At 41.3% G+C, this 27,490-nt stretch overlaps 1 protein-coding gene across 2 annotated transcripts; it reads right to left on the reverse strand.

The window, feature by feature from the left end:
• Positions 1-758: 758 nt before the first annotated feature.
• On the reverse strand, positions 759-27,490 carry IPPK (inositol-pentakisphosphate 2-kinase). Of its 2 annotated transcripts, none has more exons than XM_079317170.1 (13): positions 27,303-27,490; positions 14,542-14,589; positions 10,707-10,802; positions 9,846-9,912; positions 8,144-8,265; positions 7,664-7,753; positions 7,024-7,082; positions 6,598-6,670; positions 5,174-5,453; positions 3,826-3,976; positions 2,618-2,720; positions 2,060-2,139; positions 759-1,065 (listed from the first exon to the last, which is right to left on the reverse strand). In XM_079317170.1, exons 1-13 carry the CDS (start codon positions 27,381-27,383, stop codon positions 840-842), a joined length of 1,476 nt encoding a protein of 491 aa, XP_079173296.1. In that variant the 5' UTR covers positions 27,384-27,490; the 3' UTR covers positions 759-839. The 2 variants fall into 2 exon arrangements, with proteins under 2 accessions (XP_079173296.1, XP_079173295.1); XM_079317169.1 differs by lacking the exon at positions 27,303-27,490 and adding an exon at positions 27,066-27,209.

A 27,490-nucleotide genomic window follows, 5' to 3' on the forward strand; every position in this document is an offset into this window, starting at 1 on the left:
ATCAGTGTAATAGTGCCAATGTTTGACACTATCTGAAAGACCTTAAATTATCTGTAAAAATCAGAACATATTCTTCTTATAGCTCAATTTAAACTAGACAAGAGCAAGCTGTGGTTTCACCTCCAATAGCAGCATATAAGGTACAGAGACAGTAAAAACCAGCATGGCAGGTGAGTTAAGTAAGCCCAACTATCATGTAAAACTCCAGTTGCTTACCTTAACCCTTTGCACTTTGTTTCAGAAGCTTTAGGTAGATACAAGGTGATCACACAACTTCTGGAGGCAGCCTGGTGTTCCTAGTCCATGCATTTAGTACTTAAATGTTCTGCAGTGTCAGGGCAGTTGCACAGATCAGCCACTGCATGGTTGCATTTTCAGTGGATTAATGCTAAAGTGTTGTATAGGTTTTGCCAGAGCATTCCCTCCTTGAGTAGGGATGAGGGAGACTAGCACAGGCTCCAAGGCAATTCTCTTGTTAGTAATTAGGTTTTCTATGTTAGTGCAATACATCAGGAAACCTTTAATTCTGTGCTCTTTCAATTCTAAGGAAGTAGACTTTTCATATTAATTTGATCTGTCCTCTAGTTCCAAGGTATGGCACGTTACCTGTTCTGTCACATTAAATACATTCATTAAGGTTATCTAGCAAACATGTGGCTTAGTGCTATCCCAGGTCTCTGAGAAGGCATTACCCATCAGAAATCATTTCATAAAGCAAAAAACATTCACAGCTGAAAAATGCACTGAACACAATAGGAAAAAAAAAAATCACCATAACTGTATTCCAATAATCTTTCACTTTCTCATGTGTTTGAATAAAAATAACCTTAAGGGAATGGTTACACTTTATGGAGAACTAATGTGCAGTCTTCATTCTCCTTGAAGAGGTTGGACATAACTGGGTCCTCTTTGGCCTGTACATTCTTCAGGTAATAGTTGACTATTTCACCATCAAGTTTGTACTGGTGGGGGATGCTTTCATAGGGCTTCAGGTCCAGGTCCAGCACAGAAACAGAGAAGGTGAATCTGGATTTGGATGTCAGTACCACAGGTCTTTCCTCAGAGCTGGAAAATAAAACCACATTGCACATCTGAGTCACTGAAACCAATATTTTTAATTTATATGTCCCTTTACAGAAGTATTTATCTTAGAACTTTTGTGGGAGCCCAAGAAAATAAACTGCAGCTAATGTAGCACTTAGGAAACTATAGCTCCAGCTTTACCAGTCCTGATGGGACCTTGCTGGCACCTCTTCCAGTCATTTTCCTTTCAGCTTCCACACAGCTGAAGTCAAACATCACTCTCACTTACTGTATTTAGTAAATCTAAGCTGTTTCTAGGCGGTGCATACAAAGCAACAGCCTCATTAACCAGCAAGAGTAGAAAAGGGACTGCAACTCCTATTTAGGTTCAAGGTAATAAAACATTTAGTATGCTGTCCAAGTATGCTGAGGGATGGAGGAGTTCTGAAATCAGCCATTGCACAAGTCATGTCCATCACTAACACTTCACTGGAGGGCTGCAGGACAAATGCAGAGAACAGCATTCTCTAAAAATAAAAGGGCTCTGGTGAAGCAATGTCCCCTGCAGAAGAAGAGATTAGCACTGCTGACACAAGCCAAAAGGGATAATATTGTGGCAAAGCCTCCTGCCTGACAGCCAGAGCTGTCACCTCTTGATTATTGCTTTGGTTTTATTCTAACTAGGCCATTAAAGGCAACTCAGCTTGAATAATCTCTCCTATGAGAACACCAAGGCAGAAAAATTGTACCTAGTTAAAACTATCCAGAGCTACTATGAACAGTCAATTCAAAGTTTAAGAAGAGAATAAATATAAAACTTTGATGATTTTGGTCAACTTAAAACTCTTCAGGAAGAGACATTGGTCATAAATGACTTAAAAACAGAACTATACTAAAATGCTCACAGCCAAATATTTAGACACCACCCCCCACACATCCCACACTTTTTAAAAGTGATTTAATTGCCTGAACAGTACAAACATCCCAATTTCCAAACAACTGGAGCCATTTCAAAGCAGGTACAGGCAGCTCTTACCATTCATCTTGCAGGCAGGGGGAAAGGGCAATCATGATGGAGCAGTCTTTAGCAGTCATTGCTATTCTGTACTGCTGCACCTAGACAACAGAAAATAACACACATTTTCTCTTAGACTGGTGTTTACCTGAGTAAAAGATCCCGTTCCTTACAAAAAAGTAGCACTGCACTCCCTGTATTGGTATGCTGGCATTTTAAGAGCTGGAAATTCTCTCTGTAACAGAAGGTTGGCAGGAGCTGGTGCTTTTGCAGCATCCTGTATAAGAATCATGTTTATTTCCTACAGATCACATTCCTGAAGGCCAAACAACATCAGTTCCTGCAAATGCTTCCTCAGTCTAGAAAGCAAATAAACAGTTATATTTTTCTCAGGAACTGGTGCAACAAGCTTGTTTTTAACTGCTTCTGCTATAAAGATGCACCCTGACACAATGAAGAACTTTAACTGTGCAGACCCCAGGAAGCCAGCAGTGCTGCCTCCATCCTTTCTGCAGCCCTTTCAGTGACACAGGTTAGTTAGCACTGGCAGACCAAGCAGCCCCCAGAGCTGGGCAGTACCTTTGTTAATGCAAACGCCACTGTCCCATCATCTTCCAGGGAAAGGTCCAGCAGCTTCTCGTAAAACGCCTCATTGTAAGGTCCATCTATCTGTAATGTGCTCCTAATGAATGCAAAAAGAACATTTACAGACAGCCAGAATGATGTGCTGGTTCTCAGAGTGATCTTTCCTCAGCAGCCCAGACACTCAGATTAGAACAACCCAACAACAACACTGATGAACATGTCCAAGTATTAACCCACTGCCAACCAACATCCCAACAGTCCCTGTTATTCTCCAGCCACTCAAGATTTGCTGCTTCTTAGGATCCGAGTTGTGTGGGCTTTTGTAAACATGCATCATTCTTAATCCTCTGCTATCTGTGTATCACTACAAAATTATGGGGTTTTTGCAAAAAATTGGTAAGTACCAAAATTTGTAGTAATCTGCAGAACCACCAGAAGCCTTCCTGAAAATACATATATAAGAAATATATAATAATATCTTGGTATCTATTTTTATACGTATATTATATAATTTTGTACATTAAAGCACAAACTGGGGGCAAAGGTATATCTGACAGGGCCCTGATCCAACTCCATGTGCTGATGGGCGTGTCCTGGGTTCCTTCCTTCCCCCTTTGAACAGCTGAGCCCCTGCTGAGAAGCTGAACCCTCCCAGTGGGGTTTGTACCACACAAACTCCCCAGATCAAAGAACACATTTTCCAGTGCTCTGTTTCCTGTGTAACTGCACAAGCAGCAGCAGCTGCTGAGTGAAGCCAGAGTGCCCTCGTGTGAGCACAAGAGAGAAACAGCACCCCAGTGGAGGCTGCTTGGAGAAATTATTATTATATTAATGAGCCTTATTTGAGGAAAAAAACACAGCAGCTTGCATTTGTTATTGCAGAACATCATTATCCCTGCAGACATTCCCAGCTCTGCAAGTATTGGGGACAGGAAAACCACCCATTTCACTGTACCTTTCTGCAAATACACAACCACCAGTACTAAGAGTATTTTCCTCTCTTAGCCTGTTGTGAACTTTCCATAATCATTACTTAAAAATCCAAGCCAAAGTGACCAATATCAGCTGGAAGTTCAGTTAGAAATTCAGAATATGCAGTGCCATGAAGGAAGGTTGTACAACATAACAGAGTGTGTGCACAGAGCCAATCCTGCCTGCAGTCCTGGTTACTCAGGACTGGAAAGAAAACCACCAAGTCTTACCTCTCTTCAGGAAATTCCTCCAAGTACTGTTCAACTCTACTGTACAAAGGATAGAGTCCTTCAATATCCAGCATGTCGAGCATCTGAGCCTGAAGGGTTTTATAAAGGAGACAACCCCTCGGTAAACCAGAGCTTTCCAATTTATGTTTACCTAGAAGAAAATGCATTTTAAAATAAGGCAGACACAAGTCTTAGCTTCAATTTGCCATTACATGTGCTTGTTTATAAATCCAAATACTTTTAGTCCAGTCACAGGTAGGGAGAAACCTCAAAACACTTCAGTTTCCAAGCAGAAGTGGGAGATGCAGCTACTGATCTGCATATTTAAACACCTGATACTCAACTTTAAAAATTACCTAAAAAAACAAGCACCAAAACACACCCACTGCATCCACCACCAAAACATCCAATGCAATCTACTCATTTGGAGTCCACAAGAGAAATTTCTCATCCAAGCTTGAAGCCACCATAAATTCACCTTGAACAGTATTAACCACTTACAGAAAATAATTTAGCATTTCATCTCTGGTGTCTTTTTTATACAGTGTCAGGCATTGTATTTGCTATAATTTCTCTAAGACAGCTCTTTCTCCAGCACAACAAACCATGGGCAGTGAAAAAGGTCTTCCTCAAAAGCAGAGTAAGAAATGTGCTGTTTGTGTAATTAGGATAACTGGCAGCATCTTGAATAATTAGAGCTTTACAGAACTTATGCACTGAGGAACTAACATCATTTACAGTTTTTCAACTCTCACTTCCTATTCCTTTTCCCTCTGGTATTCAGACCTCTCTTTATCAAGAGCAGAGCAGCTGAAGAAAATAAGCTGTGCCCTGGTGAGGTCTGATAGGAGGAGCAGGGAAAGGCAAAGTACAGGTACTGCAATAAACCAACCAAAGCAGCCCAACTTCATCACACGCAACATAAAAATGCCCCACTCATTTGGGATACCTATGATTGTTATCAGCTAAAACTGCTATTTTGTTCCTTTTTTTCCTCTATGACCTCCTGAATTTATTTTTACCCATCATTAGATACAGTGCCGTAAGCGCCCACTACAATGTCACATCATATTAACAACAATTACCTGGCAGCTGCACAGCTCAGAACTCTCTTTTTAAATGCCACCAGAATTCCCATCTCCATTCTCATACCAGTATTTAGAACCAAGAGACACAGATCTGAATTGTTGCATCAGACAAGGCTCTGAGAAACCTGCTCTGGTGGAAAGTGTTCCTGCCCATGGCAGGGGGCTGGACTAGGTGGCCTGTAAGGATCCCTTCCAACCCACACTATTCTGGGACTCCACAAACAGTAAATTATGACAGTTTTTACAATATTATCCCTTACCATTTCTTACTAGCTCCTTATTAAAAGCACTTGCTTCACAGTAGCTTCTCCCTTGTGAAATGGGAACTGTCTTCATGTGGCCTGCCCTGCAGGTGTCGGTGCTACTCAGTAGCGCCATGGTTATCACCTGGATCAATTCCTTAACAACTGTCCTTGTGCAGTGGGGGCCACTGACCAGCCCGTTGGAAGGGAAAAAGAAAGGCTTTAAGTGACGAGCAAGTTCGTTCCAGTCACAGACACAGTCCTGGTCATCCTTACAGCCATAAATTAGTTCCCCATTCTGCAACAAGGAGAAAAAGAAACCTTCAGGCATATCAGGAAATCAATTTATTCATACTGAGCTGCTCAGAGCATCAGGTTTAATATTTTAAGCATAGAAAAGTGTTATTACCTTAACAATCTGATACAGACACACAACATTCCCAATCTCTTAAAGATTTGTTCCTCTTAAGTCTAATCAGAACCTGCAGGTAACAACTTCTGAATGAAAACCAAAACCAGTGTTTAAATCAAGTGCTACTTTCCCAACTTAATGGCCTGTAAGGAACCAGAACAATACAGGTGAGTGATACTTGGCACATTTTCCTATTGCTTCTTTCTGAATAATGTCAGGAGTGAAAAAGCACAGTGTGAAGCACCCTTCTTTCAGCCCAGACTGGCAAAGGGAAGGCTGTGAAAGGGAACAGAAAAGGTGTGCTAACTACCTGCACTAGTACAGGAAGAGGGCACCTCATAGAAGTTTAAGTAATTCAAATAGTTGATCTAATATTGGAAATAAATTGAAAGAATCTTGTTTCCTACAATTAATCTGAAAATCTCCACAAATCATCAGTTACTGCTTCATATTTTTCCTACATGAGTGTCCTGGAATTCCACGTTTTCCTTCCTTAGTGAGGCTTGCTGTGCCTTGGGCCTGTGTCAGTGCTTTAACAGGAATCCAAAATAAAGTATTTGCAGCAACGTGCCAAGTTCTCTATTTTCTTCTTCCTGAAGCAGCACAAAGTTTTAAAACTTCGGTCACTTTATGTTTTCTATTAATTGTTCCTCAGTGATTCTCTCCCACTAATTCATTCCCTAGGGAATGGTCACAGCCCCAAGGCTGCCAGAACTTCAGGAGCCTTTGGAAAATTCTCTCAGCCACAAAATGGGATTGTTGGGGTGCCTGTGCAGGGCCAGGACTTTGATGATCCCCATGGGTCCTTCTAACTCAGGATATTGAGTCTGTGCATTCTGGGAAATTATGATTTCTCTGTCCTCACCTAAGAAATCTAACTAAGAACTCTGCCATTTCCTTCTCTTGATGGGGTCCCACAGTGATGGTCTGATTAGGTGGGTTTGACAGATGATTGTGACTGTTTAGATGCTCAAGTCAAATTGTTTAAAATCCAAGGCAAAAAAAAAAGCAAGAAGAGATTAAACTTTACCTTAAATATTTTCAAGTTGTTCTGTGCCTCCTGTAATAAGCTCTTCAAAGCAAAGTGCATTCTTTGTTTATTTCTGGGGAAAACAAAATAAAGCCAAGAATGTTTAATCAAAGCCTTTGGATGTTCATACCTGGTATGAGCACATGCACTGAGCATGTTACTCACACTGAGGTCACTGCAAAGGCAAAATGAACTTCAGCTCTGAGTACACTAAATAGCTCTTGGATGCAATTTCATGCTGCAAAAGGCAGCTCTGACTGCTGACATAGGTGTGAAGGGGGAGATAGAGCCAGGTATCATCACTGTAAAGGTCCAGCAGTGATCATCCATAATACCTCAGTGAAAGGCAAAGTAATCCAAGCAAGAAATCTGTAATGCAGATTTTTTTTGGGGAGAGAGGGGTGGGTAAAACCACAGAATGCTTACCCTGAGAAGAGATCCAACGGGCAATATTTACTCGGTCGCTTCCATTTTCCGTTGGCTACCTGTGGACAACCCAGAGCACTGCTGTTACCCACTCCAATGGAACAGCTGCTGTCCCATTTTAACAGCCAGGTCTGTGGCTCTGACATCCTGCCCCCAGAGGTCAGGACCTTTAAACCACTTTGAACACAAAATTCATGACCACCGTGGGTGTTCCCAGTCATTTTTAACTCAAGTCACTCAAACTGCCTTCACAAAGGAGAAAGGTCACATTAAATCCCAGGGAGTCACAGTCACACCACTGCAGAGTCACAGCAGACACGAGTCCATGAACTCAGTGCCTGTTACATGCTGTTTGCTCTAAGTCACAGAATGCACTTGGTGGGCTGATCTGGGAAGGAAGTTCCACATCACATTGACCCTATCACAACATTCATAGTCCCCAAAGGCTGATATTGTATTAGTTTGCTTTCAGCTTCCCACAGAACTTGTTCCATCTCTGGCTAAACAAATTCACACCCAGCAACTCAGTTGTGTACCCTCCTACCAGCTTTAGTCATATCAGAGATTTGAGCAAGTTTCAACAGGAACAGTAAATAAAGCACAGTACAGCCAAAGGAAAGCAGGGTGACTTAATTATTACCTTTAGATGCTGATGCATACAGTAACGACACACCTTGTGCTTTATCTCCTGTGAAACATGGCTGGAAAAGGGAATGAAGCCACACTTTGGCTAAAACAAACAAACAAAGAAGATCATAAATGCAAATGTCTCTCTGTCAAAATACAAATGCACACAATATCCAAATCTTTCCAGTTAAAGGAAAGTTGTTAAAGATTATTAAAAAAAAAAAAAGAAATCAGCACTTAAAAGCTGAATTTATCCTTTAAAATAATTGAGAGTAAGACACATGTGACCTAGAGAAAAGCCACATAGTAAGACCTGGGAGTTTCCCAAGTTTCAAAAGATTGGGAATTGGAAGAGGGAGGGGGCTGTTTCCTCCTATGGGTCCCAGTGAAAGCAGCGAGCTCCGCGTTCCCCAGAGCTGCATTCCTCGGAAAGTGCTGGGGCAGCGCTAGTTAAAGCACGCACAGAAATCCCCGGGGCCGTGTCCCCGCACACCTTGATCTCGATGCAGAGGATGGGCCGGTGCTCGGCGAAGCGGAAGGTCTGCAGCCGCGTCAGGTTGGGAAGGCACATCGCGTAACCGCTCAGCGTGTCCATGTCCTTGTCACAGCGACACTCTGCGACAGCAGGGGACAAACAGCACCGACAGGGAAATTAGCTCGGGGGTGTTTGCTCACTCTGGAGCCGTCTCATTCACCAGGTGGGGCGTGGGAACGAGCGTGGAAGGTCAGGACACGAGGTTTATCAGCTTTAGCCAATTACGCACTTGCACAGAGTTGCCCTCCCCATTATTAACGCCTGGTTTCAGTTTCCTCAAAACTGTCCCAGGCACAGGAGTATCCCAAGAGCTGCTGTTGAGGGCCAGCTCATCCCCAGAAAGGTGAGGCCTGAAACAGCAAGGAAACAGATTGGCCAACAACAGGTAAAGTGACTCAGTGTATTTATTCAAAGATGTGATCTCCCCTTTGCTTACTATGCATGACCTATCATCCCTCAGCTGAGTCAAAAGGATCTGAAAACTGGCAGGAAGATCATAAACTTAGGAGCCATTCTGCATAAAAATCCTTTGAATAACCTCTCTCCACTTGCATCCTTTGGGACACAGGTCTGTGAAATTGTAGTTCAAAACTAACAAAAGCACACACCCCCAGATTTTCAAGCACCTGTTACTAAACAGACACAGAGGACACACGTTTCTGTAACAGTTTCCACTGCTGAGAAAAATGCCCACTCTGAAAAATACAGTGCAATAAAAAAAATCTGAGAAACCAAAGCTTCAGGCAGCAGCTTGTCATGCCATACTGCTTCGCCAGGATGAGCAAGAAGCCTTCTGTCTCCAACAAAATGTTGAGGTTTGTTTTCTTTTTCTAAATTTAAGCAAAAGTACATCCTTCACACCTTCACAGCTGAAAGCCACTTGCTAAATCAGAAAGGCACAGAAATCTGAAGTATTAGAGAAGCTCCTTTGCATGTTACACAGGCTTATGTGAAGAGTAACAGTGAAAAAAAATCTGAGGTTTAAAAAAAATTCCTGTTAAAAATGGACAGTGAGATTCACTGTTGTGAAGCACCTGGGCACTTCCCCACAGCCACATTTCAATCTCCAGTAGCTGTGGACACACAAAGCTTAATATTGAGAAATTAAGCCAAATCCTATCATTTACTTTCACCAGAGTAACATTGATTTTCTAACTTTTATTAGATACTATTAACTTTCCTATTCACTGGATCTTGGCACTGTGGAACTGCTTCTCAAACAGGTGAGGAGAAATCAACAGAGTGTCCTGTGCTCACTATATGTAAAATAATTTTTTTTTTTTTCCTGCATCAAAAGCATCAAAGCACTTGATTACAGTCCTTGGATTTATCACTGCATTTATCTTCAAGGAGTTTTGCTAAAGCAGGAGTTTCTGGCCATTCTCAGGAACATTTGGGAACATAAGGCACCATGAGGGTCAATCTCTTTGCCTTTTTTAGAGCTATCACATACTGCTTTTAATTCCAGAACACAATCTGTCCATTTTTTTCCACAATAAATTTTCAACTTATCATTGTCTAAATATTAAAAAAAAAGTTTCCTTATATTCTGTAGTGTGATGTTTTGTTTTTTTTTTTTTTTCCTTTTTTTACTTTAGAACAGAGGAGAATGCTTTAAAGCTTGAGGAAGCCCCTTTCTAATCCAATCCATGGCACTTACCTGGCCTCTCTGGCTGAATTTTCAAACAGAGCTGTCTTACAAAGTCTAATGGCAGTTGAATAATTTCCTATGGGAGAAAAAAATAAAGAAAACATTTTAATGCAAAAATTAATACCCAGTTTGGGAGTCTTGAAATGGAAGAGCAAAGTTCAGTGGGTTACACAAAGTACACAGAAGTATGCAGCCAGCAGCTTCTCCTTCTGATTCACTGTCTCTGAACACCTGTACCTGCAATCACAGGCAACACCTGTTCCTCTATAAAAACCAAGGACTAATTTAAATAAATGCATCACAAAGAGCATTTTCAGCACAAGTTTAATGTGTGTTTAAAGGAACCTGTGTCATTTTGTCCTTTCCACAAATGAAAAAGTCCCATGTCTCACATCCCACCCTTCCAAGGCAGAACTGTGTAACTCACATTCCAGGTGAAGCTGTAACTTTTTCAGTTAATTTGTTCACTTATCACATCAGATAAGTGAACAAGATCTGGCTGCCCTGAAGAACAGAGCAAGGGAAAAGGTGACCTCTGACTGCACAGAAACCTCCACAATTTATATGAACCAGGTTTCTCCCCTTGTTGTGCAGTTAGTTGAAAAAATCTCTCACACACATTCCCCTTGCCTTAGGCAGAGCAAAGAAATGACCACACTTTTCATCAGTAGCTTGAAATATCCAAATCACTGAGTACAACCCAACCATCTCATCAGCACAGAGCAGGATCCCCATCTGCATCCAAACGCCTCTTGTGTGTATCTTGCAAACCCTGTTAGTTCCTTTCACTGGTGCTCAGTGTTCCCCCAAACATTTCAGTGTTTATCAATGCCTAATGCCTACAATTTATTTTAAAAACAAATAATTTACCCCATGGTGAACATAGTTCTCCCCAAAGAACTGCTTCATCACATGTTTTCCAAAGTCTACAATGTTTTGCAGATGGTGTAGGATTTCCTCTGGAGTCTGGAAGACAGAAATGTAGCAATTAAACTCAAAAATAAGGTTAACACTCCAGAACGCACACACATCCTGGTCAGTGATTTAACAAATAACTTTAATTGCTGAGCTTGGCAGGTCAGTGCACACTAAAGTCAAACAGAACACTTCAAAAGTGCTACCTTTCCCTACTGCCACCTCAGGAGCTGAGGCAAACAGAAGAATGGTCAAAAGAAAATTCTTCTTTGGTTTCAGAGGAAAAAGGAGAGAGAAAGTGACAAAGGTGGGAGAAGGGGAGATTGCTCAAGACCCACTCTGACCATTATTCTTAAAACTGCTCAGAGAACTCCAGCAGTGGTAAGAGGTGCACAACAGCTGCAGTGCAGGAGAGGCTTGGAGTGTTACAAAGTACAACATGGAGATTGGGAAGAGAATGGCTGCAAAGACTGAGTCATATTCCAAACCTCAGCATGAACAGGTACAGAACTTGCAATCTGTCCCAAGTCCTGCCCCCAATAGTGAAAAATCTTACTGTAATGTGATATTCTGTAATTTCATAAAGAAACACCAAGGTCTGCAAGAAGAGAAAATGCCAACAGCTAGAAAGGAAGCTCCATGAGCACTGGAAGCAGGACAGGAACGACTGCACAGCCAGACTTGGACAGATTCCTGCTCCTTGGGGAGGGAGCAAAGGAGCTTTACAGCAACATTATCCCATTCCCAGCACCCCAGCACACTCTGCTTCTCTGCAAGGTATTTTACTGTTCCAATACATAACCCCAAAACTACTCTGTCCCTCTGTAACACACACAAAATCCCTGTTAAAACCCCAACACACACACACAAAATCCCTCTTAAAACCTCACAATACAATTAAGTGGAAGACAAGAAAGTGCAACACTTGTGTACTTGTTAGCAATCAAAGAGGAAAAACAAGAGCCAGAGAAAAAAATATGAGCAGAGTGAGTGGAAATAAATGCTAGAGGACAACACCCAGACACTGGCATAGCCTAGAGAAAGGAGAAAAAGACCAAATCCAGCACTAATCACAAATGACAACACAGCCCCTTCCTTAACTTATACAAATCCTGAAAGGTGAGAAGGAACTTGACATCATCTCATCAGTAACAGAAATCTCAGCTAATTCCCATTTACAGATGGTTCTGACCTGGTTTGCTGACGTACACAGCACCCACAGGTTTGTGTTTTGTTTGGTTGGGGTTTGTAACATCAATACACAGACTCACTGACTGACAAATAAGCATTTCATAAAAATTTACTGCTTCTACTTTTACTACATGGAAAAATTCACCAGCTAAAAAGATCAATACAGCCATAAAATTATAAATCAAGCTTGAAACATCTTTTAAGAGCAAGTATATTTGATATATCTAAACAAAACAAAAAAAAAAAAAAAACAGGTTACTTGAGCATCATCTTTTAACATCAAAAACCACTAAGATGAAAAGCGTTTGAAGGACTGCCAGCTCATTCATCAAAACTCAAACAGGCTTTATACAATATATATATTTTTAATTCTTTCATGAAGATCATACACTACAATAGCAACATGCAATTAAAAGCACTCCATGAGGCCTGACACTTGACTTTCTATTCAAGCAATGCAGCCCTGCAGTTACATTATTGAGTGTTTTTCAATCATAACAAGAAGGTTACAACTCAAAATAATATCACCTTGTTCAACTATTGGATTATCTAATCCCAAATTCATAATCAAACAGATAATTAAAAACACAAAGCAGCATCCAGACTTCTTTAACTTTCAAAAGGAGTCGAGCAGAAGGAACTGAGACCTATTTGTTCACATCTGAATTTCAATATGTTTATTACTAGAAAATATTTTGCTTTAACGGATTCCTTCAGCATTGTTTAGCTTGGATGACCTGTGATGCCATTTGCAGACACAGAACACCTCAGACTAACTCATTTTGTTTAAGCTAGAAATACAGATTACTCCTAAAAAAAAAAAAAAAAAAAAAAAAAAAATTTTCCCTGTCGTTGTTGCTATGTTCAAGCTCATCTCAAAACCAATTCTGATGATAAAATATTTATTCTGCTCTGCTCCAAGAAAAAACGGTCCTTAAAAAAAAAAAAAAAAAAAAAAAAATCAATCACCAGAATAAGTAAATACATTCAAATTACAAAACCTTCTATTTAGAGGGATTGTGCATCACAAAGTCCACACACTCCCAATGCAAGGCAAATGGAAAACACTGGAGCCAGCTCTCCTAAAATGCAACACTGCATGCCCAGCCTCACTGCTGTGGTGGGTAACTGAAAAGTCACTTCCTGCCTTCCTTTGGGAATTTCTCATACTTTGTTGCATAGTAATTGCTTTTAAAAACTGACAATGTCTTTGAACTTAAAATAAATAAAAATTAAAAAGGAAAAGGGACAGGTACTCAGTGTTCTGTTTTCTTAAATAAACTGCAACAGACTGACGTTTTTTGTAAAGTGTGGTCTAGTCCTCTCCTGCTATACTAAAAATTGAGATAAGCACTGTTTCCTTTCTGGTGATGCACTGGACTCATCACTGTTCTTGTTAACACTAAACATTATTATCTTGGGCTACTACAGAAGCACAAGATACATTTTTGAAATCCTGCCAATATAAGCAGCTCAAAAATCAACTTGAATCATATTTTGGTTTTACCAGACTTTTTGTCAAAGTTCAATAGCAGCAGAAGGGCCATCAAATAACTCACACATATGCTGTGTTCATTAATTCTGCCTTCCTCTACTTTAGCAACTTCTCCCTTGTTAAACTAAATGCTTTTCACATTCATCTTTGGGATTTAAAATAATAAAATGCCCTTTCTAGATGTTTACTTTATATTCAACCTTGTTTCTTTTTTCTTAAAATTAAGCACACACACCAGTTCTCAGCAGAGCCTCAGTGCTTTTTGTATTTCCCCTATCAGAACAATCTGTCACTGTGTCACTGTGCCTCACAAAGCCATGGTTCAGGAGCTGCTGTAACTCAAGCCATGCCCTGTATCTCTCAGCTAATACACCCCAAAGACTCCTCTCAAGGTTGAGGAAATAAAAATTTGAACCTTGTGCTGTCTTTTCTTATTTTTCTTCCCTGGAACACTGTGTTTATGCTCCACCTTTGGCTTTTGATCAATTTTTTATCCCCTTGAAACTAAAGTAACTCACTACAGCTCCTTCTCGAGCAGGAAAACCTTACTGTACCATCAAAGAAACTGGGAGATGGTGTCCTGCTACATTCTTTTTTAACAGACAGGATACTAAAATCACTCACTGACAAAGGGCATTCTGTGAACATTTCATATGTTTGTTCAGATTCCATGGCTTTTTCCAGGTGCTCAACAGCAGACCTTGAACATGACACCAGTTCTGTGCAGCTCCTGTTCTGTCCCACCTGGCTACAGCCAGAAAACTCCTTTCCTCCTCAGCATCCCTGTGCTCCCACAGGTGGCTCTGGGACATTGACACTGTGCCACGGCTGCCCTCACAGAAAGCTCTGCCCTCTGACACATGGCAGCCTCTCACCCTGCCCCACACAGAGCTCCTGGTATCAGCACTCACATCATCCCAGTTACATAAGACAACCTCAGATTTCCTCCTGTTGCAAAACCACCTGAAACACTGGCACATTTCAAAACATCCATTTGTTCTTACTCCTGCCAGTCACAGCTCTTTCACAGGTTTCTTGTTTCTCCTCACACTGGCTATTAGTTTACCCGAGGGCATTCAGCAACAGGACATGTTTAAATCTTACCTTATTCTGGTTGGGAGGGGACTTCAGAAACCGCAGCACCACACAGCGCTGGAGGAAAACATGAAAGAACAGGGTTTCATTAGCATTTATCAACAGCACAATTATCTGATTCCCCATCTACCTCTCTGAGAAATAAGGGAAAAGAAAACAAAAAACCAAACAAACCTAAACAGCACATTTTAGGTGGTTATTTCACTCAACTTGAAATCAAATCCACCAGCTGAAATCAAACACAGCAATGTCTGCTGCCAGCTCTGCCATCAGTTTAACGAGGCAGCTATTCCAGTCACCAAATGCCCCAGGGAAATGCTCCCTTAGCTTACAGCACTGCTCTGGAAATCTGGGAAAGCTCATATGGAACCACAAACACCCCCACCCTGGCATCTGTGCACCAAAGCTCCCCAAAAGAGACACGAGGCCCACTCCACTTACAACATCAGCACAGCATTACAAATTATTAAGGAGACATTTACCAGTTACCTGCAGCAGCTACACAGCTGAACTTTAAAGTAAACCCTGCTAGTTATAAACTTCTGCAGAGTAAATACATAACACAGGAACAAATATAGCAGCTTTCCAAACATTTTACCTTAAAAACTTATTTTAAGAATCTCTAATTTTGTCATTTTTATTATTTTTATCAGTTTTGTAACAATTCAAAAAGCTTGAGACTTTGCATATTAAAATCAAAGTCTGACATGGTGTTAAGGAGCCTGCAGCCTTAAAAGGCAACACACCCTGGTCTGCCTAAATATCTGATCCCAGAGATATTTACTTCCACTGCTGTAGTTTAGCCCATTCAGGTACAATGGGGATATCAACACCTGGGCACCACGGAAGGTAGAGACAAACAGCTGTTTTCTAGAGCTCTCTTAGCCAGTCTGCCTCCATTTGGGTCTTTCCAAAACACACCAAAAAGGATTACATTCCATTTAAAGCACCACCACAGAAGTACACTCAGATTCTCTGACAAAGACAATGCAGACAAAACGTCCCAGTTGCACTTCAGGTTTATGGAATCTAAGCTTTTTCCCTTCCAAATTATTTGCCATTAAAAAACTTCACACAGCGTGACAGCACCAGTTCTATTCTGCATTTCAGAGACAAAATCAATTTCTGCTTGGATGGGGGAGAGAGATGCAGATATCTTTAATTACTAACATGGAGAGCAAGAGACAACAAGAAAAACTCATGACAATGTGCCATCCAAAACAATAACAAAGCTAGGTCCAGGTTCAGACATTGCCACTGAAACTCAGACAAGGCCCCTTCCAGATGTAAAAAGTTTCACACCACCATAAATCTCATTGTCCACCCACATATGGGAAACACTCTCACATAAAAGGATACTTTTGCTGTTAATTTGATTTGTCCTGCAAGATGAGTGTCCCAACAGAAAAGGAGACACTAGCAGAGTGGTAATTACAGCCTCCTGGATTTGACAGGATTCCTGGTGACACTCCCTCTCTCATGCCCCACAGATGGGTGATACAGCTCAGTCCTGATGAACCTGTAGCTCTGTGTTATTCTTACAGTGTTTCAACCACTTGGATCTCCTGCTTTAATTATTCATAAGTAAGTGGATCAGTGATGGGGTGATCTGATTATCACTTCTAATCCATTAAGAAACATGATTCTGTAATCTTTCAAGACTAGTGTAGATATCTGTCTTTTAATCAGCTCCCTGCCAAGATTCCAACCAGTGCTCTGGAAAACCCAATTTGCTCTCACAGGACTCAGGACAGTATTTGCTCATTACCAAGTCAATTCTGATTGGGCAAAATGACCAAAGTTACATATAGCAAAAGAAGAACGTGTTGCTGGTCTAAAGATGTCAAAACAAAACATAACACTGTTCAAACTAAACTTTCCAGATGCACTTAAACCAGCCAGCCCACACTACATTTTAGTAAGATTATTAGATGATTAGAGGAAATAAAAAAAAAAAAACCAAACAAACAAAAACCCATCCCAAAACCAAACCTAAAAAACCCCCAAAACCTCAAAACACTTCTTTCCTATTTTGAGGCAGATTTCCAGCTAGAAACTGGATCCATGTCTTTGAGCATTTCAACACCAGTTCCACAGCACCAAGGTTAACCCATCAGATGTCACAGATGCCAACTGCTTCAGAAGTATCACCACCAAAAATATTGGCCCACATTTCTCATGCTATTTTATTTCTGATTCACTTGGCTGATTCTTTACTTGGAAATATTGTGGGTGGCTGTTGCCATGAGGTTTTTTTGTCAGTTATCTTAAAATGTCTTCAATTTTTTTTGTTTTATATTTACAGATTGAACACCAAATATGTGCCATACTTATCTGCACGCACGAGAATGGCCCAAATCCCAAAGGGAACAGATCTCTGAAGAGGTTGTCACTAGTTCTTAGATCTTTGAGAATCAGATCAACTAGATCCTAATGCTCCCTAAATCTCCTTCTCCACACCAGTGGAAGGGTTTACAGAGGTGCCTAGCACCACTTCCATCAAGGCACTGTCACCATCAGTATTTAGTTGGCTGGGTAACAGTCCCAGAGAGATAAAAAGATGAAAAAAGCAGGCTGCAAGCAGAAGGGAAAAAAAGAAACAGTGCGTGGATGTAGGCAAATGTAACACAATAAAACATTAAAAGGCTTCATATCTTTTGATGTAAGATAAGTTAGAAAAATAAGGAATTTAAAGATTTCTCTACACTTCTTTTATTTTTATTCCTGCATATGTTTGGACTCCATTTAGTGACAAAAGACTAAAAATAACCAACCCATCAGAGCATCACACACACACTGCTCTTACTCTCAAATATGGAATTTAAGGACAACTCTCACAGGGAGCAGAGCAGCTTGATGGCAGATAACAATGATCTTAGCGCCTCCAGGACCATACTAGGGCTACAGCATCCATTTCCAATTGTTATGGAAAACTGAAAACAAACACCAGCAACAAGGATAGCAAAACTCGCGTCTCTGAAAACACATCGGCAAGAGTTGTAACCAGCAGTGCTCCGGAGGAACTCGATCCCAAGCCAGAGCTTACAGCCCCACCGAGAAAAGCAAACACTTCTTTAGCACCCCATCACCAAACAATTGTTTGGGTTAGAGCAGAACAAAGTTAAGGATTGCCAATAGAGAAGGAGCTGTGGGAGGAGCTGTGAAAATATTCAAAACCGGTGACATCAGAGAACCAGCAGGATGTGCACACCCACAGCTTTTGTCCTCGTGTGTCCTGGGAAAAAACCGCGTCCTTGGCTTGGTCCCCAAAAGCTTACCTGAAAGAATTTTTATTCTCCGGAGCAGTTACTACAGCTATTACATTAATCTTACTCAATAAAATCCAAAAAATAAAGCAATCCTTGGTAGCTTGGCCAAAATATGACTGGCATCAATCCAGGTATTTTGGATTAGGCAGTGGCATTATGAAACCAGGATAAAAGCTTACATTTGCTTCTTTACAGCTTGATGCTTGATATTGACCTTATTCTATGACCTCACTGTCATAAATTGCAGGGCTCCTGAACTGGAGAGCTTTTAGAAGTTAAACACAACTGGGGCAAATCTATAATCTTGATATTCCCCTTCAGGGAGCAACCTCGTTTGCATCATGGAGATTTTTTTTCAGGTCTCTTTCTACATCAGTAACAAAAAAACAGATAAGAATTAGTGGCAGTGAAAGAAATAGGAAAAATTAAAATTAGCTCAACTGCTGGTAAAATTGCTTAGATATACAGCAAGATGTGTATTTTCCCTCTGCTCCTAAACACCTCTGCTCAGACGGGTTTAAAATAAGTTTCTGTATAAAAATACAAAGAATTAGCCTGTCCAAACACAAAGCCTGGGAAACATCAGCTTGTCCTTTTCCAAATAAGCAGGTTCACGTCATTTGTTATTACTCTATTATTATTCTCAGCAGCACACATGAACTGCTTTTGTCTGGAGGCAAAGCACTGCTCTGCCATCTCCTTCTGCAACTGGAAAAGATTCTCATCTCGTGGATTCCCAACCTGTGCTCACATGCGCAGGATCGACGAGAGAACAAGACTCTGGGAAGCAACTTTTTAAGTCCCAAAAGGAACTCCACTCCCTTCCCACACCCATCATCTCCCTCACTCCACACCACCTCATAAATTCTAAAAACTCACCAGTATTTTTGCAGGCACTAACTGCAATTTTACATTACAAAGTTACCTACCTTGTTGCTTTAAAAGGCACACAATACAGAAACAGAGTAAGAAAGCCCATCTTCCTTTTAAAGTTGTGCATGTAAAAGTCACAAGTTTCCAATTATAAATATGGGGTGAAACACTTTCAAAGACTGGTAACAAATCTATACAATTTTTTACTCTGCTATTTTTTGCAACCAATTTCATACACCACCACCAACCACAGCCAAAGGAGATGAAGAGACAAAGTCAAATACTTTTAGAGAAAACCGTGTCTGTGAAGGCTCTGATCTTCTTTACAACTGATTATATAACTCACTGTTTTGCTGACCCTGAAGAGCTACCAAGAACTTATCAAACACAGCTCTAAGGATGCCAGAGCTACCACTGTGGTTATTCAGTGCTATCTAATCATTGTGGGTTTACAACAACCTACACCAATGACACCTATGGAAAGTGCATCGTAATTTTCAGTCCAAAGGAGGGAGATAAACTGAACACAGTGATATGCTAATACTGATTACTGACAGTTCCAAGGGTACTCAATATGAACTATGGAATTATTTAGCTGATATCAAGCTATTTCTGCAGTACCACACAGAACCTGTGTGCAGTATTTGTCAACTAAATTATTCTGACTTTTTTTATTCCAAATCTACATCCCACAACCCCTTCAATTCCAATTCTAGTTCGAGGGATTTGAACAGAAAACAATGGTATTCAGAAAGTGCAGTTTCTGGGAAGGAGAAAAATGGACAAAGAAGTGTTATCTTCACATCTCAGAAAAGACAGTGACAGGGAGAGTTCTTCCTTCTGAAAAATCACAGAACTCTGTGAAAACATGCCCACCACACTGCACAGACACTTCAGCCAAAGCTTATCTTCATGATACTCAACACAAGACATTTTTAAAGGTCTCCTCATCCAGGGTCAGTGTGCTGTGCAATGTGAAGGGTTATGAGAGATGAAAACAAAGTGCTAGAAAAATTTGCAGCTTTTGAACGAAATACACTGATAATATCATACACAATTGTTTTCTAACTCAGTTTTGTTCTCCATAAGGTGGATAAAATCACACAAAACAAAGTGAGGAAAGCTACATTTCCTGCCAGTATGGAGGAAGTTTAGCAATTGCTCACAAATAGTGCAAAGAAGCATTCAGAAATCGGAACAATACTCTTTTATTAAGCACAGGAGGCCTTGAAGAACAATGGTTTTATTTCTTAACATGAATAAAGGATTTCTGGCATGGCATCTGGCTTGACACCATTCAATATGGCAAACTATTATTTGAAAGTAAACCCCCATTATATCTGTTTTCTTTAGCACAAAGCTTACAGCTTGCATCACACTTCAGGTGCTCATTCCAATTTTTTTTTTTTTTCCTGCTTGGTTATGATCTTGATCCCCATGAGAGTTAAGCACTACTTCAGGTTTCACTTTATAGCTAAGCTTCTATAGCTTCACAATACACAGACGGTACCAATTCCAAGAGAATTTAATGATTGCACTCTGCAAGAGTGAGGAGGAAATGTCTGCCCTTCAGCCAAAGCAGCTAATCAGAGTACCTGAAATGATATCAAGTGATATACCCACTGGAACGAGGTGGAAACACATACCAGGGAGAGAACAGGATGAATAAACCCATTGATGTCTGGCCTTCAGTGTGCATTAGCACTGTCTGGTTAGTACAGCACAGGCCCTGATATCCTTGCTGTGAAATACAAGGGAAAAATGGTCCTTAACATTTAAAAGCACATTAAATACCTCGTGCATCTGTCAGGTGAGTTGTACCAATCAGAACATAAAAACATGTCCTAAGCTTCCTCCCTTTAAGCTGCCCTAAAGCCCCCTCCATCAGCAGCACACACCTCCCAGCATTAAGCTGCCAAGTCATCTGATGCATTCCAGGAAATTATTAATGGGGGGAGGAAATAAAGAGTCAAAACAGTACAAGGGATTAGAATGAAGTTAAATAATTAAATGAATAGTTAGAACAAGACAATAATTCTCAGCATACAGAACAACTCAGTCAGAAGGCACCTAAGCAAGCCTTGTGCTCATGTAGAGCCCAGTGACTCTGGTTCTTCCCAAGTAAAAGCAGGTCAGGCAGGACAGTTCAAGGAGGTCAGAACACCTCCTTGACACTTTATTTTGTGTCACAGAGAAATCCACTGAGGCAAAAGGAAGAGCCACTGAAAAGCTGGGAGGGAGGGAGGAAGAACCAAAAGAGTGAATAAAGCAGGCTCTTAGAACAAGCACTCCTACACAGCTTTGGGTCAGCCAGGCTGCTCTATCCAAAACAACCAACCCACGGCCCCTGTCAGCTGAGGGCAGAAACAGGAGCAGCACAGACAAGGCACAGAAACTCCATCACTGCACTACAGGCACTTGTAACACACAGGAGAAATCTTTTAAAGATAACAACTTGATCTCAACTGCAAAAGGAAAACATTTGAGTTAGCCCTGAACCTAACCAGGGGGAAAAAAAAAAAAAAAAAAAAAAGATCATTTTTAATCAAGGCTAGTGACCTCCTGAGCTTCACTGCAAAACTGGGATTTGTTTTACATTTTCATTGGGTATAGTCTTCAACATTCTCAAAAGTTGGGTAAAAAATAAAAAAAGTAGACCCAAAGCAGAGTTTTAATTTCCAAAGAAGGTCACCAAAAGACAAGTCTGCTCCAACACTCATGATTAGTAAAAGACAGCATCTCTGAAACAAGCATTCTGCAGGGAGGAGAGTTTTCATTGCTCTTTCTCTCCTCTCTACATTCAGCCCTGCTGGATGCCACCTTCCCTTTCACTTCATGGAAGACATACACTGCTCTACACTGAGCATCCCTTCAGTAAACTGTAACACAAGAAAATTTTAAATTTAACCACTGGTACAATATGGAATTGAAATCCCAATACAGAACTAAAATTCCTTGACGTTGACTCAACCTAATAACTTAGGAGAAGTGTGTGTCAATAAAAAGCTTCACAGCTAATTCACAGGACTGGAAGTACTTCCAACTTTTAATTCTTTGTTTATAGTAAAACCTTTGTAGATTGTACTGCAGTAGAGTAGGTTCAATTAATTATGGCATCAACAGTCACACTAGAACCTGCTTAGCCAAAGAACTAAATATAAACAAATACAAAATGGTCTTTTTTTTCATCTACTGACCATAGATGTGTATCTAAATATCAACTAGCCAAGGTCAATGCAAGGAATTCTACAGTTTAATACAGGTGTCACAAAGGTTCCCAAATTCCAACTCAAACTAGTTATTGCCCTCTGTTCCCAAAAAACCTTCATTGTTCACAGCAAGACAGGCATCTCTTCCTTTCTGTTTTCACTGATGACACACCCTGATCACATACTTGGCTTTTTCAACTGGTTTTCATAGTTGCTTCAGTCAATTTGGGCAGAAACTCCTCTACTTGTTTACAGTAAGTAAATAAAACTTCTAAAAATCAAAAGCAATGACAACTAAGAAAGGAGGAGTGTTACCTTTATCATCAAGCTGTCTTCTTGTCCTTTTGTCTAAGTAGGCAAAAGGTGTGCAGGTGTGGGGGTTTTGTTAAACAAGGTTTAGAGTCAGACACTGCTGAGATATGCACACACCCAAAAAAACCAATGCTGGAGAAGCCAGGTCTAAGAAATGCCCTATGAAATTAAAAATAAAAATTAAAACATGAAAAAAAAAGTTAAAAAGCCAGACACACACAAACAGAAGAGGCAGAAAATACAGAATCAGATGCAGAACTCCTCCCTACATTACGATTGACAAAACCATCAGAAGCAGGAATTAGCACAGGTTTGGAATGTAAATACAAGAATCTCATCAATGAGACATGTTTAAGTTCAAGTCTTACCAAAACTGTGCCTTTCCCGTTGGTCAAATTAAAATTCAACAAACACAAGTTGCATTTTACCTTTTTCTGGTAACATATTTCAGTAAAAGAATCAAGATAGGGCAATATTCAGAGAAGGCCATTATTAATAAACTACTGTATTTATAACTACAAGAACAGCAAAATTTCCCTAATTGAAGATTCTTTAATACAGGAATCAACAGCCCGCTCTATATTTCCATGAAATCAAGACATTCATAGATATTAATGGGAAGAAAACCCAATCAGAACACAACTGAACAGAAAACAGAACACAACTGAAAAAAAAAATTCCTTTATAGTCAGGGATCTGGAATTTCTCAGGAACAACATAGAAGTTTTGGAGGAGAAAGTACTTACACAAACTTCAACAGCACAAAACAGATTCGGGCAAATCCACATGGAAAAACAACAGAAGAAACAGGCCACACAAGTTTTGGAATTTTTACAAAATGACATAATCAGCAACAGCACCTAAAGAAGATTCTCTCAACGAGACAGCAGTTAATGATCAGCATCAGCCCTTCTGTCTAAAGACACAATCCCATCCTCCTCAAGTAAGTTTATTGCAACAGAACTGTACTTGTCATTATTCTCATAAACAACCAATCAGCCACAGGAAAACTATTTCATAATGCAAAGGCACTATGAGAAATAATTATCTACCCTGATTTGACACAAAGCCCCTTCTCATAGAGTTATTTCAAAATCCCAAACCAAATCCCTTTTCCCTCTGTGCAGAAAGTGATCTCCTGCACATGCTTTGCAGCCACCACAATGCAGGTGCCAGCAGAAGCAGCTACAGATGCAGTGAAAACAGAGACTGCTGCTAAAACACAAGACTGCCCTCCTCTCCCTGCACCTCTGCTCACAGTCCCCTGTGTAGTCAGCACAAGGATTGGTAAGGAAGCTTCTAAAGCTTGAAGAGAAAATAAATATCACAGAGAAGAGACATATTATTCGTAGGCACCAATTTTGAGAACCCTCTGCAAGCTTGACTCCCTCACCCAGACTCCTTAGCTACACCTCATTTATCTTCTCCCTCTCCCCTCCTTTCCCTTTTCCTACTTGTAAGCTCACAGATGCTTGCTCTGGAGATGGTTTATGCATTCACTAATCAAGTCCTGTACCAAAAACCAAAGATATCAACTGGAGCTGCAAACATTCCAAGACATTAATTAGATGGATACTAATAATTAAGGCATCCAAAGCCATAAAGCACAACCTTTTGCAAGCACATGCCAAGGTTGTTTTAGACCATCTCACTGAATAAAAAGCAAAAAAACCCTCCCTATTTCTGACTTCCCCATACTCATCCTGAAACACAAGTTTAATGTTCAAATGTATTTCAAAATTACACTTTTGGTTACCACAATATCCCAACACATAAGAAGTAAAACAGAGGCCAGGAGGAACCTTCCTACTTCATGTCATAAAGCAACTACTACAGACTACAAGCACACATTTCAACAGCAGGAGGATATCCAAGTTATTATTCCTAGAGTTGCTTACACTACTTTCCACAAACATCTACTGAAGCCTTTTGAAATGAAGTGTTAAGTGTCCCACAAGAGCAAACAACAGATTAAATGCAAAACTCCAAAGGAAGATTTGCAGCTCACTTCAGAAAAATTAAGGATCTGCGCTGCAGAAAGACATAACAGCTGACAAGAGATAACTGTTCTGCACCAGTTCCTCTGAACCTTCTCTATGCTGATGAGTAGAGAGGAGGAGGGAAAGCACTGCTTAGCTCTCGTTTTAAATCTGAAGCCAAATTGAAGCAGAAGGAGTGACTCCTCACTAAAAACTCTGGGAAAAATAAACCTCCTTTCTAAACCACCTGGTTGGCCGTGATGGTGCTTGGCTGGGGGTTTGTGGAGCACTATCTGTATCTGTCTGCAGCACAAATGTCTCACCAACACCTCAGAGTTACCAGCTGTATTTCACACCAGAATCGTGAGGTAGGAAAGTTGTCTGATCATTCTAACACTTCAGCAGGCTGCAAGACAACACAAAGGCCTTTTAACCACAATTCAGTTTCAATTTGTATTAATTCATTCACAGCTTCAATAAAAAAAAAAAGGAAAAGCTTGATCACCACAGAAATTTGAACCATAGCTCCGTCCATCTTCTGGAACTTCAGATTCTCCAGAACTGAAACTTTAAAAATTCACAAAAGCAGAAGTTTGAGTGCTCATCAAGCAAGCAAGCACAGAGCTCCAGTGATAACAATGAGAACTGGAAATGCTCAGCAGGCATTCCATCTTTATGCACCGGATCACTGTGTAACTGCTGCCAAACTAATTAAAGTAACTCTGTAAGACTACCACTGTAAGAAGAGAAGTGTTGAGCAGCCCATGCCGTGCCTCAGGATCCTTATCCTGCGCTGGAGGGAAAAGGAACAGAGATGCACTTGCAGTGATTTCAGCACACAGCAAGACTCCTGTCACTGTTACATCCTGCAGGATTAATAGCCAGCAAGTGGAAAAAGCACAGCAAGCACTGACAGCACTTTCATGGAAACAACAGAGCACGTTCCATAGGATGCCAGCATCCCAGTGCCAGACAAAGCTTTGTGTGGACGCACTGGAAAAGCGGCTGCGTGTCGCCTGCGTCCAGGGCTTATCAGCTCACTGCCAGCAGAGCTGTTTGTTGGGCATGTGACTTTTCCATGACCAACTTTTTAATTTGGAACTGTACTGGAGTAACAATGCGTTACATTCATGTCTTAAAGGGCAACTAGAGGGAGCAGAGCAAGCCCAGGGAATAAGCAGAGCCTTAAACAGGAGAGCACCCTGTGATGACATGGGCCTTACAGCCCTTCCTGTCCATCCCCAGCCAGCCACAGCCCTCACAGCAGGAACTGGAGCGTCCAGCCAGGCTGCCCACCCCAGCCCACACACCCTGACCTTGCACAGGGCTGTTATCAGCACTCCCAGGAGCTCTGCAGAGAGCAGGAGTTCAAACACAACACCCCAGATCTCTTTTCGTGAGAGGCAAAGCAGCTCATGCCTTCTTCTCTGAAAGGATAGGAATTAACTTCCTAAGTTCAAAAAACAAAACTTCTCAAATTTTCCAAAAGCAAGGAAGAGGGGCTTAGACTTAGAGAGGTAGAGACCAGCTTTCTCTCCACATTTCAAAACACCATCAGAACATGGAAACAAGGAGCACATGCACTGTTCCAATCTGGCCTCTCACTTGTTTCTGAGCATCCATTCATGTCTCTCCCACCACCACCAAATCTCTATCCGTTACTCTGACACTGACACACAAAAAACATGAACTAGGAAGCTACAGAATGAAGCGAGAACAGTCAAAGTATCTTAGCTGTGCTACTGACTCGATCACACAAACCTGAGAACAAACTTAACAGCAGATCACGAGGATGATGATTAATGCTGCAAGCATGTCCTGTTGTAAGAGGTACAAAGTTACAATGAATAGCATTTACAGGCTTCACACTTGACAGACTTTGTCATCAGTAGACACAATTATCCAAAGTGTAAGCTTTAGTGTTTCAAAGTTGTCCATAAAGGAAAGAGTGAAAGTGAAATAGATACAATTTATCTCAAAAGTTTAGCATCTTGTTAAAAAGAGAACTGGCACAATCAGCAGCTATTCTGAGTCACTGTCTGACTTCCTCACTTTCCACATCTTTAAAGATAATCACAATTACATCACAAATAATCCATTATTTATGCCGATTCCCATCATCCAGTGACTGAGTAGTTTCTACACTGCCTTTTCAAAGTTAAAATGTGACAGGAAACAAAATCATATACGTTCTTCTTGCACCAAAAATTTCTATTATAGATAATTTTCTACAAAAATCCTACATTTCATCCTTCTGGCTTTGCTGAGTTTTGATCTATGAATCATCAAGAACATTCTGTGGCAAATCCATACAAGATTTTAAACTAAAAAACAAATACGTCTGTAAAGCACAAAAACAGCCACAGGCACTATTTAGAAAAGGAATACACTCCTTCAAGGGGCACGTATCACAATGTATTAAGTAAATAATGTGTATGCAAGGGGGGCACGAATACACTATCAGCTTGTTAGAGTCTGCTTGTTTTGATTCAGCTTCATTTAATAATTGCTGCTTCAAGTGCTGAAGCCATTCTACTGAAATTTTTTAATAAAATACATCTCTATCGCCCCGCGCCTCCCTCACCCCAAAAAGCCCCAGACAAAAAGGAAAAAAACGAATCAACAAAACAAAAAACAAGACCAACAGGTAGACGGGAGAATGGGGATGAAGTGACCGCCGGGGTCACATCACACCAGCTCTGAGGCAAAGCCAAAAACCTCAATTAGAGTTGGGAGCCCGGCCCAGCACTGCAGCGAGTGCTCAAACTCCTCACAGAGCCAGAGTCGGTGACAAAGGGAAAAACACGCCTTCACCAGCTCGCCTTCTCCTGTCACATCACCCGCACCCGGGAATGATGATAGAAAAGGTGAATTTTAACACTTTTCCCCACAGCTCCCATCTCCAGGCGGCAGCTGCCCGGCCATCGGCTGCTCTCCCTCGCATTCTTACTGGCCGGGACGGAGGATCCGGGGAAACGCCCGCTCATCTCCCCCACGGGATGAGCCCGATTCCCCGGCATAGAAAACTCCTCCGGGGAAGAAAGCAGCTCGCGCGGGCGGCGGGGCCGAGCGGCCGCTCCCGCCGGGCCGCCCCCCTCACGCGGGCCCGGGCTGGGGCTCTCCCGTACCTGGCAGTGTGAGACGACGAGGCTCTGGTTGCCTTCCCCGTGGTACTTCCATTCATTCTCATCCATCTTCTCCACTTCCATGCCCGGCCCGGGCCGCGCGGAGGGCAGGAGCAGCCGCCGGCCCCGCCGCCTCACGCCGCCACCATCGCGGCTGCGCCGCCCGCCCTCAGCCGCGGGAAGTCCCACCC

Source organism: Erithacus rubecula (genome assembly GCF_903797595.1).
Source record: "Erithacus rubecula genome assembly, chromosome: 13".
NCBI lineage: Eukaryota > Metazoa > Chordata > Aves > Passeriformes > Muscicapidae > Erithacus > Erithacus rubecula.

What these genes read in the sequence shown, in the direction of transcription:
- IPPK (XM_079317169.1), bottom strand. Translation starts at nt 27,194, where the DNA reads ATGCCGGGGAATCGGGCTCATCCCGTGGGGGAGATGAGCGGGCGTTTC. An exon ending in AGAACTATGTTCACCATGGG is followed by an intron (nt 9,913 to 10,706) that starts GTAAATTATTTG and finishes TTTCTCCCATAG; the next exon opens with GAAATTATTCAACTGCCATT. An exon ending in GAGGAATTTCCTGAAGAGAG is followed by an intron (nt 2,721 to 3,825) that starts GTAAGACTTGGT and finishes TGCATTCATTAG; the next exon opens with GAGCACATTACAGATAGATG.